General features: G+C 35.2%; 2 protein-coding genes across 6 annotated transcripts; one reads left to right on the plus strand and one right to left on the minus strand.

The window, feature by feature from the left end:
• Positions 1–1,651: 1,651 nt before the first annotated feature.
• On the plus strand, positions 1,652–7,076 carry LOC110908840. Of its 3 annotated transcripts, none has more exons than XM_022153835.2 (3): positions 1,652–1,809; positions 5,847–6,033; positions 6,827–7,076. In XM_022153835.2, the coding sequence occupies exons 2-3, from the start codon at positions 5,863–5,865 to the stop codon at positions 6,896–6,898; spliced, it is 243 nt and encodes an 80-aa protein (XP_022009527.1). In that variant the 5' UTR covers positions 1,652–1,809; positions 5,847–5,862; the 3' UTR covers positions 6,899–7,076. The 3 variants fall into 3 exon arrangements, with proteins under 3 accessions (XP_022009527.1, XP_022009528.1, XP_022009530.1); XM_022153836.2 differs by having other exon boundaries at positions 1,683–1,794; XM_022153838.2 differs by lacking the exon at positions 1,652–1,809 and adding an exon at positions 3,857–3,954.
• Positions 7,077–7,997: 921 nt separating this feature from the next.
• Positions 7,998–12,698, minus strand: LOC110908839 (BTB/POZ domain-containing protein SR1IP1). Of its 3 annotated transcripts, none has more exons than XM_022153833.2 (6): positions 12,506–12,698; positions 12,076–12,207; positions 11,428–11,497; positions 10,762–11,310; positions 9,303–9,827; positions 7,998–8,645 (listed from the first exon to the last, which is right to left on the minus strand). In XM_022153833.2, exons 2-6 carry the CDS (start codon positions 12,177–12,179, stop codon positions 8,118–8,120), a joined length of 1,776 nt encoding a protein of 591 aa, XP_022009525.1. In that variant the 5' UTR covers positions 12,180–12,207; positions 12,506–12,698; the 3' UTR covers positions 7,998–8,117. The 3 variants fall into 3 exon arrangements, with proteins under 3 accessions (XP_022009525.1, XP_022009526.1, XP_022009524.1); XM_022153834.2 differs by lacking the exon at positions 12,506–12,698 and adding an exon at positions 12,361–12,460; XM_022153832.2 differs by lacking the exon at positions 12,506–12,698 and adding an exon at positions 12,310–12,447.
• Positions 12,699–15,026: the final 2,328 nt, after the last annotated feature.

Consider the following 15,026-nt stretch of genomic DNA (forward strand, 5'->3'; position numbering starts at 1 on the left):
ATTTATATCCACTGACTTTTACGAGGTTTTAGATATCAAATATTATCTTAAAACTTATATCCCCTGGCTTTTACGAGGCTTTTCTAACATCTTTATTCCTTTTGACACTTTCTTTTTCTTTCAAGCATCCTTCTAGCCGCGACTTCAATTTTAACGATTCAAGAAAATAAAGGTTTAGCATGTGAATATTTATTATTTTAATCTTAGTTCTATTTTTAGTTCATAACTTTTTCTGAATAGATTAATTGATATATGGCCGGTTTCGCCATCTCGATCAATGAATAATTTGAATTCATTTTCACTAAAATCTTTTGAATTCACAGGTTCCATCGTTCCTATTACTTCTTACTTAATGGTTAGGTCTGAATTCTATAACGTCATTATTTCTTGAGTCAATATCCTTAGTCTCGATTGGCTCCAAACTAGGGTACAAACGAGTCGAGCCGAGCCCAACCAGACTCGAGCTCGATTAACTTATGAGAGATTGAGCTCGATCTCGGCTCGTTAGTCTCTAATGAAAAGTATCTACTTTGTCTGTATATTATTATTATTATTATTATTATTATTATTATTATTATTATTATTATTATTATTATTATTATTATTATAGCTTTTTGTCTTTTGTGTGTACCGTTGAAAGACACTTATAACCAATTAACTTTTTAGAAACATTGTAAAATGTTATATCTCCCTGAAGTTTTACATGCATTTTTTATGTACGTGTCAGTATAAATACAATTGGTTTATGTTTCGACGTGGCTTTTTTTTTTCTTGAAATGCATCGGTTCAAATATAATACATTTTCGTCCTTACTTTTATGTACGTTTTCATTTGGTCACTTGGTGTTATAAATTCATGTTTTTGTTTTACGTTTTCCCCTGGTTTTGATCGGAGTTCAGTTAGCACAATTTTACGCCCCCTCCACCCCATGATGGTAGCACAGTTTTACGCCCGCGACCCACAACGCGGAAGACTAGTTAAATATTAATAAATAGTAATATCGCACTAAGCTTGACGAGTCTGATGAGCTTCACATGTCACGTGGTGATAAATGATACTAGAAATAATGATTTAAACCAATGATTCTCTTATTGATGATCAGATGAAAATTGATACATCGAATTACAAGAAACGTTTACATAAATGATTAATCCTAAACTGAGATCTATCTACTGCTTATATAGCCCCGATTTGAACGTTAACAACTATTAACAAACTTTAACAAACCGAGAATCTAACTTGACACTTATGGTCCTTGAACTTTGAACTTCTGACTATCAAGTGAACTGCTCTATAAAGCATATGATCAAAGTAACTTTGAGTAAATGACCAAAACCCCCTATAGTTTTCTAAGAAATATTTGAGCTTATAATCATCGCATGTTAGGCTCGAGCTCGAGCTCGGACTTGATAAATAAACAAGCTTTATTTTAGGCTCAAACGCAGCTCAGGCTCGATAACACTCGACTCGTTTCGAGCTTTTTCTCAAGCCTATCTTGAGCCACTTGGGTCGTTTGCACCCTTACTCGAATCTCTTTATTTTTTGTTTGGCGGGCAAATCCATTTAATGATAAATCCGTATTGATTGATGCTTTATTTATCGAAGAAAAAAGAAAAGACCATGATTGTAACTATTGCTAAATTGAAGGTCTAATGTGAAATTCGTGATCTTTAATTTGTTTCATCTCGACTCCATCCATCCCTACCGCCTCCACCATTCGCCGTCGACGATCTCCACCAGACGCTCCGCCGCAAGGTTCCAGTCTCCGTATTTTCTTCCGATTTTCAGACCTAAGTATCTCCTTTCTTCGTAAGCACTCACTTCATGATTCAATATTGAACTCTTTAATTCCAATTAGTTTAGATGTAATCGTATATGGTATTGTTACGATCCGCGTTGTAGTATTTCTATATTGAACTGATGCTTAAGACGTTGCTTTTCTCTTTTAGATTCAGTTTGTTTTACGGAATTAGGGTTTTGGTGACATTCGAATCGATAGGAATGTGTTTAATTATGATATCAGAAAGTTGAATAGATTAAGTGAACACTTTTGTTAATTACGCGAATTATGTTTCAGTTTTGAAGTTTAGTGATTGCTGAATCACCAGATTTTGTGATTTTAACAATCACATATCTAAGGTTTTGAATTTGACTTAGGTTTTTGTAGTTTTGATGAACTAAAGTTAGAATGTAGGACTCGAGGACGTTCCGGTGTTCATTGTTTGTAATACGATGTTGAATTTGACTATATATGGTTAGTTGACGAAAAAGTACAAGTAAAGTTAGATAACGCTAGATGATGAAACAAAATGCGACACGGCACATCGTCCTTCAAACATTTGAAATTGGATTCCTTAGAAGTCATTTGAATCATAGTTATTAAAAGTCATCGCCTCTTGCGCCTAGGCCCATTTTCCAAGCTAGGCGAGACCATTGCGCTTTAAGTCAGGCATTTGCGCTTTAATTCTCTAGGTGATGGTTCAGGCACAAATTTCGACGAGATTCCTAGATTCCGGAGAGTTTCTGGCCAAATTCTCTAAATTCCGGCAAGATTTTAGCCAGATTTCTGCTTTTATATAAGGAAAACGGAACTTTTGCTACCAAACAGATGATATTAAATGTCATATAATAGCTTTAGTTTTTTTTATTTGAAGAATAGAATTAATTCTCTAATACATAAAATATTTTAAACTTTTTTTCATTGTGCGCTTTTTTTTCCTCAGGCCCTCGCCTTTTTTGCGCCTTGCGCCTAGGCCTCAGGCGAGACCTACGCGCCTTGAGTGCGCCTAGTGCCTTTAATAACTATGATTTGAATGACAATCTTTACGAGATAACATTTACATTCTAGAAATGCCAGGGCGTAACTAAAAGCATTAAAAATAGAGAAAAAGTTATTTTCTTTTGCTCATGATTTGTTTGAATCGCACGATATCACAGTGAAGTGCTGTGTACCAGATGTTTTTAGTGGTCATTGTCACTTGTTGATCGATAGCGGACACATGAATCTGTACGTTTGCGTGCATGATGATTGATTATGCATGTTAGTAGTGTTAAGAAGGATGCTTATGAAATTATCTATGGCATGGTACAAATCACTAGTGAGCTGGGTTTTAAAAAGCACGCCTGAGGCACAAGGCGCAGGCATTAGCGCTTTATGTCACCCGAGGCGTGCCTTTTCCACAAAGCTCAAGAAAAGCGCAGTTTTCGGGGTCTGAGGCGCACGCTTCTGTACTTTGAGTGTTTTTATGCATCAAAGTGTTGTACTGTTGTTCAATAGGTTTTTTGGCTTGTACATGTAGGTAAAGTTATAGTTATATATAAACCTTATTTATAGCTATATTTTGGAAAAGGGATGCTAAAAACCTATGTGATATATAAAAAAACTTGTAATCACATTGCGCCTTAATACGAAAAGCCCACTGCTTTTGTGCTTTGTGCCTCGGTTTTAGACCTCGTCGCTTTTGTGCATCTCTCTCCTTTTAAATCCAAGCCAGTGAGATGATGTGGAGTCAGCAATTTAAGTTTCTTAAGCTATAATAGTTGTTATCTGCTGCTGAATTTAAGAGAATGCTTTGAGCATTTTGCTGAATGAACTTTTTATGTTTGGAAATAATGTATTCATATATATTAGGCCTGGCAATTTCTACCCAAATACCTAAACTTGGGTCAATTTGGACTTTAATTTTAAGCTGCTGGGTCATTTTGGGTTGATTAAAATTATTAATGGGTCTAGATGGGTAATAAGAAAATCAGAATTAAAACAGACCAGGTCAGGATGAGCCATTAAGAAAAAGAGAATGGGTCAGGAAGGATGGGCCAATATCTTTTTTACCCTAACAACTCATCTACGCTCTCATCTTTTCTACTCTACCAGTACGCTCTCAATTTCTACCCAAATACTCCCTTAAATCAACCTATTAACAATCTATTCTACACTTCTTGATCGATTGAAAGGTATGAATTTCACTTTTGGTTGATTTATTTTCTGTAAATTCACTATGCATTCGAAACTTCTTCTTAATTGTTCAATTTCAAATACGCATCGAAACCCTAGTTAGGAATCCGTGAATATTCATGACGGTTGGATGTCGTTTGAGTTGTATGTTGTCTTGTTTGATGGATTCACATTGGGATTTTGTAGTTTTGTACTACCCGAGTTGTTGGATACTTAGATTCTTGTTTTGGGAAACTGTAGTTTGTGGTATGATTGATTGAGGTTAATGTGGTTGTTGCTTTAAGCAAGTTTCTACATGTTCTGGTCTTGTTTTGCCCTCTAATTTGCTTTAACTTTTGTTGATGGCTGAAAATGGAGTTACTGTTCGAGTGTTGGTTTGACCCTATGTTGGTTAGTATGATGAGATCACATTAGGATCCTAAATTTGGTTTCTTTTTCGCTTTGTTGCCGACTGTCGTGTGGATTTGTTAGTTTGTCTTGCTTTGTTTTATTGTGGGGTTTTAGCTTACAGATTGTATTTGGGTTGTGTTGGTTAGTATGATGGGATCACATTAGGATCCTAAATCTTTGACATATGATTTTATTGCTTTCATGGCTGATTTCCAATGTGACAGCTGAGTCTGATGTACCCATCTCCTACAAACACATTATCGCCCTGGGTCCTCTATTGGTTACCTGACCGACCCGCAACACTAGGTCCAGGCCTGGTCAGTACCAAGTGTTTGTCCGTACCTAGAAGCGAACAACCAAGCACCTCTGACCATCTTCATGACACCCAACCACCACTGATGAGTGATGAACACCGTAACCACTGATACGAGTCCGTGAGTTTTCTGAATCGCATATCTCAACCTCTCTGTTCATATGTCAACTCGTTACCCGTGCCTAAACGAAGCAGAACCACCACCTACAAGCACCACGACACCCACTCCACTTCCTGTGGTAACCTATTTAATGTGTTGATCTATATCTTATTAATGAAATTTGACAAAGATTGAGCAAAGCACTATACGCCGGTAGCGCTACACATCCATAAGTTTTTGTACAAAACTAAAGTTAGCCAAGTATTCATCAAGATTTCTCAAGTATCAGCAAATGCCAATTACTTAACTGGTACATGACATATATACAACTGCTCATGAAACAATTTTTTGAGACAACAATGAAACAACCTGTTTTATTATTCTGCATACTAATCTGCTTATATATTTAACTGTTCAAATGTATTAAGCTGAGATCGAAGGTACATCATAAAATCAGTTATGTTATGCAGGAAAAGTGCAGATCGTTTTTTTAAATTTTTTTTATTTCTTTTTCCTTTTTTTTAATTTTTTTTTTCGTTTTTTTAATTTTTTTTAATTTTTTTTAATTTTTTTCAGTTTTTATTATTATTGATTTATTCTCAACCCATCTTGACCCAAACTCATTCTAACCCAAACCCATCCTGACCCAACAACCAATACAATCCAACCCATTCATTTTGCCACCTCTAGTTAAGAGCTTTTGTACGTTAACCTTCCTCTATATAGTGAAAGTGTAAAATACAATATCCCTTAACGTACAATACGTACGAGATGAAATAATAACATGCATGATTAGTTTTATAACATGCGTGATTATGTTCATGCGTGATTATGGTTTTCAACATGCCTGATTATGTTTTCTCAACATGCGTGATTAGGGTTTTGAGTTTTATAATGTGCGCAATTTCATCTCGTACGCAGCGTATGTTAAGGAATATCGTACGTCAACCAACCCCCATATATATATAAGTCTGCGGTAGGTCTTTGTAGAACCTGTTGAAATTTGAATGCTCATCTGCCACAGCTTTTTAATGGTCTTTTTATCGATATTTAAATACCTAAAGTCTTGTTATTCGATCATCTTACAGATCGTACTCGAAAAACATGGGCAAAAAGGCTGGTGAGCTACATATAAATGCAAAGAAGTTTGGTGGTCTGGCAAAACCTTGTATGAAGGACATGCTGAGTTATCTTGGGTGTTTGTCCCTTAATCATAACGTTGATGAAAAATGCACTCGTCAACGCCAATTACTCGCTTCGTGCATGGAGACTCAGGTGTGAATTAGCAAATACACGACACCTGAGGGGTGTTTGGATTTAAGTTCTTAACCTGAATATTTAGTGATCGGTTCTCAAAGTTTAGATAAACATTTTTCGCTTCAGATTATCAGTTTCTATAATCTATACCAAGTGCAACAAAACTGATTATTGAAGGGCAAAACAAAATTACCTATTTACCCTTCTTTTCACAAGAATGTCATTTTTGGTCATTTTATCGTTTGGTTTATTAATAGGGAAATTGGATTTTAATCCCAACTCAGGAAATGTTTACCAACAGTTCCAACTTTGAACATATTTTCCTCTAGCGATCCCACACTAACTGAAAGTTAACACATGCCACATAAGCTATCCATGTCATCAAAAGTTTGCCACATAAGCAGCCAACATCATCAAAACTTTGACTTTTTTTGCCACATAAGTAGTCCATGTCAGCACAAAGCCACAAACTAACTAGTTTAACTTTCAGTTAGTAAGGGATTAGTGACGAAATATTTGTTCAAAGTTGGGACTGTATGTAAACATTTTCTGAGTTGGGGTTAATCCGGGTCAATAGGTCAAAGTTGGGATTATTAAAATCCAATTTTCTATATTAAAAGTAAATTTTTGTCAAACGCTCACTGATTTTCTAATTCCTATAACTCAAACAATAAAGGATTATTCAAAGATCATCTCCAACAGCGTATATAATTACAGTTGATTATCTTACACTGATTATATTTATTACAGTTACCTTAATACTTTGAGACGTTTGACTTTTATTTAGTACTTAATTTCTCTCGTTTTGCAGATGGGCAAAAAAAGAAAACCATGGGGAACACTTAATTACCACTTGCAGAGGCTGAACAGAGGAAGAAAGTAGGTATGAGGTTTTATTTAGTGCACTGGTTGCAGGTATGTTTGATAATTTTTTTTTGCTCTAGTTGACAATGATCATAAACTGGCCTGTGATTTTGCATGTTTGGACGTAACGAGAGCCAACTATTTAAGCACTGGTTATTGAAATTGTTTATCTACTTATTGTGTTTTGAGGGTGTTTATATTTGCTTAGCTAAACAAACAGTTTGTTTACTTTTAAACTGCCTATGCATAAACCCTTACTCTTTCACCAACTTTTTTATGGGTTGGAATGATCGGCATTGTGGAAAACCTTTTGCAACAATCGAAATTCTGAACACCATTTTGATTGAAATCTTCAAGCTGAACGTCGATGCTATGTTGCTAACCTTAAAAACGAGGCTCTTGGACCCGTTAGCAACAATTAACTTGTCAAAAATCTTTTTCTTGAATAGACGATCGTTTTGTTTTACATTTGTTCTTTTGTATAGACAAAATTACGAAGATAGGGAAGTGTGAAGTTTTTGTTATCCTCACGTCAAGCTATTTTTTCGCAAGACCACCTACAGTATAGTTTAACCACCAAGTTCCAAATGGATCATTGTGGCTCCTTTATGCCTAAGACACTTGAATATCACAATCTACACAATTGAGCTTGGAAACTAGCAACTTCATTCCATAAGTTTATGGGTTATTGGATTTTATCACCCTTAACTATTGGCTATTGGCCGCTGCCACCGCCAACTATCACTTTGACACCCGCCACCTCCAACTTAACACATAGTATGTTCTGTCACCATGTCGTTAACTAATCACTAATTTTTTATCATGTTACTATACTTTTGGGGGTGTCCTAAGATCCCTGTGACACCCCCAAAAGTATATTAACATTATCAAAAGTTAGTGATTAGTTAACGACGTGGTGACAGAACACACTAAGTGTTAGGTTGGGGGTGACGTCCGTCAAAGTGATAGTTGGAGGTGACAGCGGCCAATAGCCAATAGTTGGGTCATGGGTGTGATAAAATCCAATAACCCTAAGTTTATAACAACAGTCACCTCATTGGTTAGCACTTAGCAGGGTGTTGGCGGGGTCCCATGAGTTTTCCGGTAACACTTTCTCAAAGTTAAAAAACACACACACACTCCCATGTATAGATATATCATGTAAAATTGTGTTTTACAGAAATTATTTACTGATGAAAATATATGCACCAACACTAAAACCATCAAAAAACAGCATATCAAGCTACTGAATGTCTTCTATCTTTATCCGGTTTATTCCTGCCTCTAGTACTTGAAGGCAAAAACCCATCAGCATGAAGAAAAGGTGTGATCTTCCCAAGCTTTTTCGTTACCGAGCTTATCAACGACCTTTTAGGCAACGGTGGCTTACCCTTACTACCACCGCTTTCATTCGCATTGTTTCCCTTCGGTTTATTAACATTTGACTTCTCGATCTCTTTCAATCGTGTTTTCATCTTTATAAGCTCGAATTTCAGCTCCTGGTTTTCTTTTTTCAAGCGCGAGATTTCATCTGATACTGATTTTTGAGATTCGAGGGTAGTGTGGGATGTTACAAGATCAGTGATTGGGCTGCTGCTGTCCATTTCGCGTAAACGTTGTTGTTCGTAGTAAAGAACTTGAACCATAGTTTGAACCGGAAGCCTCTCGTTTTGGGCTGCATGGGCTCGGGCTTCACGTGATAGCTTTTGACAGTCCATTAAACTGCAGACCTTTTTTCGGTCCATGTCGCTTATAGCAGGATGAGCCTAAAGATTTGAACATAATAATTTGGTCAAATTGCAACTCTAGATGTAGAAATACATATGAAGTTGAGAAATAACTGGACCATTAATATACATTCTTCTCTTGTTGAGTAAAATGCCATTTTCGTTCATGAGGTTTGGCCAGTTTTGCGATTTCTTTTTCGCATATGGATCCAAAGGTTTGAAATCTTGCCATTTCTATCTAGCTCGTCAACTCCATCCATTTTTCTCCATTAAGTCAGGGTATTTTCGTCTTTTTTGAATACTTGTACATTATGCTAAATGCTTGTACATCAAGAGAAAATACTGAATTGCCTTTTAAGTTATCAAAAAAGACTTCTTGGGTACATTTTTTTATGACCTTACTTGAACAGGATCTGTTCTATAGGCTCGTACCTTCGTATTCTTGATTCCTAAGTTATCAAAAAAGACGAAAATACCACTGATTTAATGGAGAAAAATGGACGGAGTTAACGAGCCATATGAAAATGGCAAGATTTCAAACCTTTTGGATCCAAATGCGGGAAAACAAACCTTTGTACGAAAGTTGCAAAACTAGCGAAACTTAAGGGAAAAACAAACCTTTCCGAATTGCCCTTTAAGTTATCATATATACATGTAATTTGTAAATGGTAACAAAATATGAAAATTAGATCATACCTTCAGGTAAATATCAATAGCTCTATACATTCCATCCTCTGTCACCCGTACCTCCATCGGAATACACTCAGCAAAGTTTATAAACTTCGAAACCAACAAATTCCGATCAGACGCTATTTTAGCAAGAAAGCTTTCCATCAGCATGCCGACGTTCTCATTGTCACTTTGGGACGGATAAGCGTGGTTCATATCACCCGAATCCTTAGACATATATTCAAAGTAATTCATCATGATTTGTTGCACTGTATCAACATCAAACAATGTGTCACCATCAAAGCAAAATGAAGGAATTAATATGTCCTCTAAAACCGCCTGCCCAAGTTGTAAGCCCATTCGTTTCTCCAAATCTAGCCTGCACGCAACCGTCGTGTCTAGATGTTTGGCAGCCCGAAGCAGCATTGAAAGAAAGCTTATCGACATTGCATTCTTTTCGCGCGGTAAGAGGCCGACTATTGTCTCTAAAATAATCCTCTTCTCATGTTCTTGTTTTGGGTCAAGATTTTTCCTTGATTTTGAGTAGAAGTCCTGTTTGATTAATGAAAATGTGTTCAATATTTGGTGGTAACTATACGGTAATAGTATAAAACTAGTGGGATTCACCGCGCTTCGCGGCGAGATTTCGGTTCGTTTACGTACTGGTACTCAATGGCGAAGCTTGAGATTTCTAACTCGGGGGTCGAAAACGTATATGCCCAAAAATTTCTATAAAACCGAGGGGGGGGGGTCAAAAACGTATATACCCAAAATTTTCTATACGAACCCTCCCGCCCACTAGAAGTTGCGCCCCTGCTGGTACCGTGGCGGCGTGGCGTACATGCACTCGGTATAATAATCAACATGTGTTTTACATCGATTGAAAATCATAAAAACTAACGCAGAATTAAATGATAAATTAAATATTATTTAAAGAGTTTAAGTTTAAAGAATTGTTTGCTATTCCGAACTTTTCCTTTTTAATATATACAATAATACTAGAAATAAAACTGATTTAAGAGGTTGTATGCATTAAAAATTATCTTTTTAGGCAAATGACATGATTTCAAACTTTTTAGATCCATATGAAGAGAACAAACATTTGGACGAAAGTCGCAAAACTGACCAAACCTAATGACATTTTACTCAAAAGTTTAAGTAAATACTTATAAAAATCGTTTACTATTCAGGTTAGTTCCTTTTTAATATATACAATAATAATAATACTAGAAATAAAACTGATTTAAGAGGTTGTATCATGTATGCATTAAAAATAGACTTTTTGGCGACTTCTACCATTTCACACATTTGACTGGTTCCCTTTTAGCAAACTTATGTCTTTTTCGACCGTTTGAAATAAAAACACAATCTACATCGACCCATTAACTAGTAAACGCGTCAAAATTTCCAACGCACTGAAAACAATCTGAAAGCTTATAACCAAAATGCAGTCAAGTTCGATGCACATACAAGCAAGGGATCTTACCAAACCTCGAAGACATTTTTGCGCGTAAAGCATTAAAACCGGACCAAGCGCAAACTGTTTGAACCCCCTCGAAACTAAAGCAAGAAGAACCCGTTTAAACATATCAATTCTAAGACCGATCAAGTCTTCAGCCCACCAATCAACAACGTAAACTTGACTTTCATCGGTCACCATGCACGCGATAGTGTCTACACAACGATCAATCAGTTTCACTTTTTCAGACACCGGTAACAGATTTGCTGATGACTGCAAAATGGAAGCTGCACCCGATAAGTTTTGAAGCCCGGTTTTGTTCAAGTACCCTTCAGTTATCGATACAAGGTTCCCTACTGCGTATTCTTCGGTCATTTCAAGATATTCTGCCACACATCTTGCCATTGCAATGTTGTCTAAAGATAATTCTAAATGTGTTTCGTAACAGAACTTTGCGGCGAGTTCAAATCCTTCGGGCCCGCCTGGGATATCGGGGATTTCGACTACAGAAAGATCGGCGTCTTTGGTGTCGGATAACAGTTTCTTTATGTAACCACACTTTGAGATTAAAGCAAACTGCACCCAATAAACTGATGTTTCAAAACCAAATTTGAATCTTTACATACAAGAAGTTGAGAAATTATATTAAAATGTGAGTTATAAGTTACAACAAGAGAATACAAAAAAGTGTACCTTGTGTGTTGGAAAAGAAACACCTCCTACACTAACAATAACATCACTTGGGACATCTTGTGATGAAATCCTGAAAATTTTGAATAAAAAATGTTAGGGGTCTTCAAAGATTCTCCTCTATGATTGTAACATCCGGCCTCTTATACCAACCAATATTGTCCGTTTTACCCACAAAGAGCTCAATATATTTTTTTTTGGTTGCTCGAGTGGAGGCTTCCATGAAGGTCATCCGCCCTGGATGGATTACCCCCACCGAGCATGCTTAACTATGATTCTCCTCTCATCCACAATCACTACGCCCAAAACGCGTTAGATGATATTCGAGACTGGGCATTTCTCGTGGCCTAGCAAAGGTGGAGCTTTTCACGGGCCTTTCGTTTTGTAGTGCAAGTTTTACCGAAAAATTTCTTATGTAGTGTAAAATATTGGCCAAGTATCTCTCTGATTTTAAGTGCGGCCCCCCTCTGATTTTACCAAAACTAAGTTCAAGATCCGCCAATGTGGGCCAGTATCTCTCTTGTGGACGAACATACAATGAGGGATTTGCATAACGTGTTACAATGATTCTTACTATATTTAGTAAACTCTCATGGATTTTCATACCAAACAAACACTAAAAAGTAAGTAGACAGAGATTAGAAAGCAAACCATTCACTAATTCTCTTCATGGCATCAGAGGTAAGCTCCTTTTTAGTAGCAGGCATGTGAAGTGTCATGGGCAGCTCACCACCCTCTTGATAAACATCCACCATGTTGATGATTTGGCACCTCAATCATGCCCTACACATAAAAATAAACAAAAACCTTAAAATTCACCCAAAAAAAAAAACTATGCACATTCCACTCTTGTTGCATAAGGTTGAACTGAATTAATGTTCATGCCAGTTATTGATGTTCTTGATTGAAAACAACTTGTGTACATAAATACTTAACAAGTTAACACCATATTCATAAATGGGTATCAATAAATGGTAAAAAATGAGCAATATGTAGCTTATCAAGAACTTTGTGAGGTCAGGATTGTGGTACATGTGTGTGGTGGTGCAAATGGTATTGGACAGTTTGACAAAGATTGGACCTTGGCAGTTTCTTTCTCATTGAGGCATGTTATCAACCACATGGTACTCATCTTATTATGATTATATATACACTCACAATCAAATTTTTGGTGACATTGTGAACCATATTGGTTAACAAACAGGAGAAAATATTGGTTTAGAGTTGTGGGTTGTAATGGTTGATGAATGATGATGATTCTTGGCCACTAATGGGTCTAGAAGGGGGTGTTGAATATTGGAATGTAGTTAAAAGGTGATTGTGAATTTTGGGTCCCCACTTTTACAAAAAAAAAAAAAAAAAAAATGTTGATGATTCTAGATATTCTTTTCTAGCAAAGTTACAAATATAAATGTTTGAAATATTTGTTTGGTTATGTGTTCATGCTTTTTTTGTTAACATATATAATATTTAATCTATAGATAAAGTTAAACTACATTAACAAGTTTTAATAGAGTTTCTTTTTAATGTTTGGAGCTCCACACTGCTTCAAGTCTTTACTCTGGAGAGCCCAGCCCACTAAATCCAATCTGTTGCTTGACAGTCCATTTTAGTCTTTTAGTCTTATAAGCCCAAAATAACTCTTGAGCAGTCCATCAACAGCAGGCCCAATAAAATACAGAATAAAAGAAAATTATATTAAAACAACATAAAATAAATAGTTTCTAATATAACTGGAAAATAAAATACTTTCAACACGACGGATGGTTAATCATGCATCATGTGGTTGTCCTGATTGTTGAGTGTTATGTGTTTTATGTCCAAAGTTTGATGTAAAACTACTACGAAGCTAAGGGTCTCACTCGAAGTAGTCTCTCTATTCCTATGAGATAGAAGTAAGGTTGTCTATGTCTTATTCTCCTCTGACCCTACTTTATTTTTGCCATTGGTAGGATTTACTAACTGATCATGATGAGTCTTGAAAAGCTACACCACCAATTATAGATGTATTTTATAGAGGTCTGTACATGATTAAAAATTGCCCCCAATATATGTTTCTAAAAGTAAATAAAATGAAAATAAAGTTATAATTATCAAAGCAAATCAAATAATAGAGTAACTAGGTTATTCCCTGTGAATGCTTACAGGGTCGGGCATTTTAATTTTATTAAACACATTTGTATATATAAATTTTAAAAATTAAAAAAATGTATGCCGAATAAGGTATATTAATTAAACGTTAACAACATCTGAAAAAATAAAAACACTAATCATATATAAAAGAAAGAAAACAATGAAAAAATGCTAGTCATATATAAGAGAGAAAATAAAGTTGATCAAAGGATAGACTTTGACTTTGAATATTATTTGAATATTAAACATATAACTATCATCCTATAATCAAAAAACAATAATGTAACCGTAATATAAAATAAAGAGTAAATTACGTTTTTGGCCTTTATGGTTATATCACTTTTACTATATTAGCCCAAAATAAGAATTTTTAACATATCTGCCCCCATGGTCTCTATAACTAACCATTTTGGCCCTTAAGTCTAACCATTTTAGCCCTCATGGTCTCTATAACTAACCATTTTGGCCCCCGTGATCTCTAGACTTAGGGGCCAAAATGGTTAATTATAGAAATCATGGGGGCAGATATGTTAAAAATTATTATTTTGGGCTAATATAGTAAAAGTGATATAACCACAGGAGCCAAAAACGTAATTTACTCTAAAATAAATTTAAAACATTAAATTTCAAAATCAAATATTAATAAAAAAACAATACTGTAACCGTATTATGAAATAAATTTAAAACATTAAATTTCAAAATCAAATATTTTGAAGTTTTATGTTGAGAACATGAAACGAAAAGATCGTACATGTTGAAATGTAATTCTAAAAGTAATATTTTAAAACTTAAACAACATAGTATTAAAAAATCTCATAACTAAAAATCAAATATATTTAAGATAGAGAAAAAGATAGGAGGCCCAACTCTACTATTGTCTATCTGTAAGCCTACCTTCCCAAAAGTTAGGAGGCCCAACTTTTATGTATATTCCCAATCATAACCATATTAATTAATTAATTAATAATAATAATAATAATAATAATAATAATAATAATAATAAAAGTAACTGCAAGTAAAATTTAAAAGCCATATGTGAAAAGTTTCATTTAGGGCTCATATTTTTTTTCTAACAGCTAAATTTTATACACAACCAAAAAGTTTATGATAGGAACAAAAGAACCCCTGATATATACTAGGGTCCATATAATTGCCCATAACCTAGCTTGTATATACATAAAAGTACTAATAAGAAGTGGTATAATCACCACAATTACAAATCCAAATCACATGAACGACTACTATATTGAAAGAAAGTTTCTCTGAGGTGAAGACCATTGTCTTCCCATCTTATCTCTTAAATCAGAAGCACGATATTCATGACTCCCTGCAAAATGTGAATAATATTTTCAGTAGGCTAAAAACCAACTTCCCTTTTTTAATAATATTTTCAATTTCAATAGGCTAAAAACCAACTCTCATTAAAGTCATTGAAACATAAAACACAAATTCTAATGACCATTACACTC

Source organism: Helianthus annuus, chromosome 7, assembly GCF_002127325.2.
Source record: "Helianthus annuus cultivar XRQ/B chromosome 7, HanXRQr2.0-SUNRISE, whole genome shotgun sequence".
NCBI lineage: Eukaryota > Viridiplantae > Streptophyta > Magnoliopsida > Asterales > Asteraceae > Helianthus > Helianthus annuus.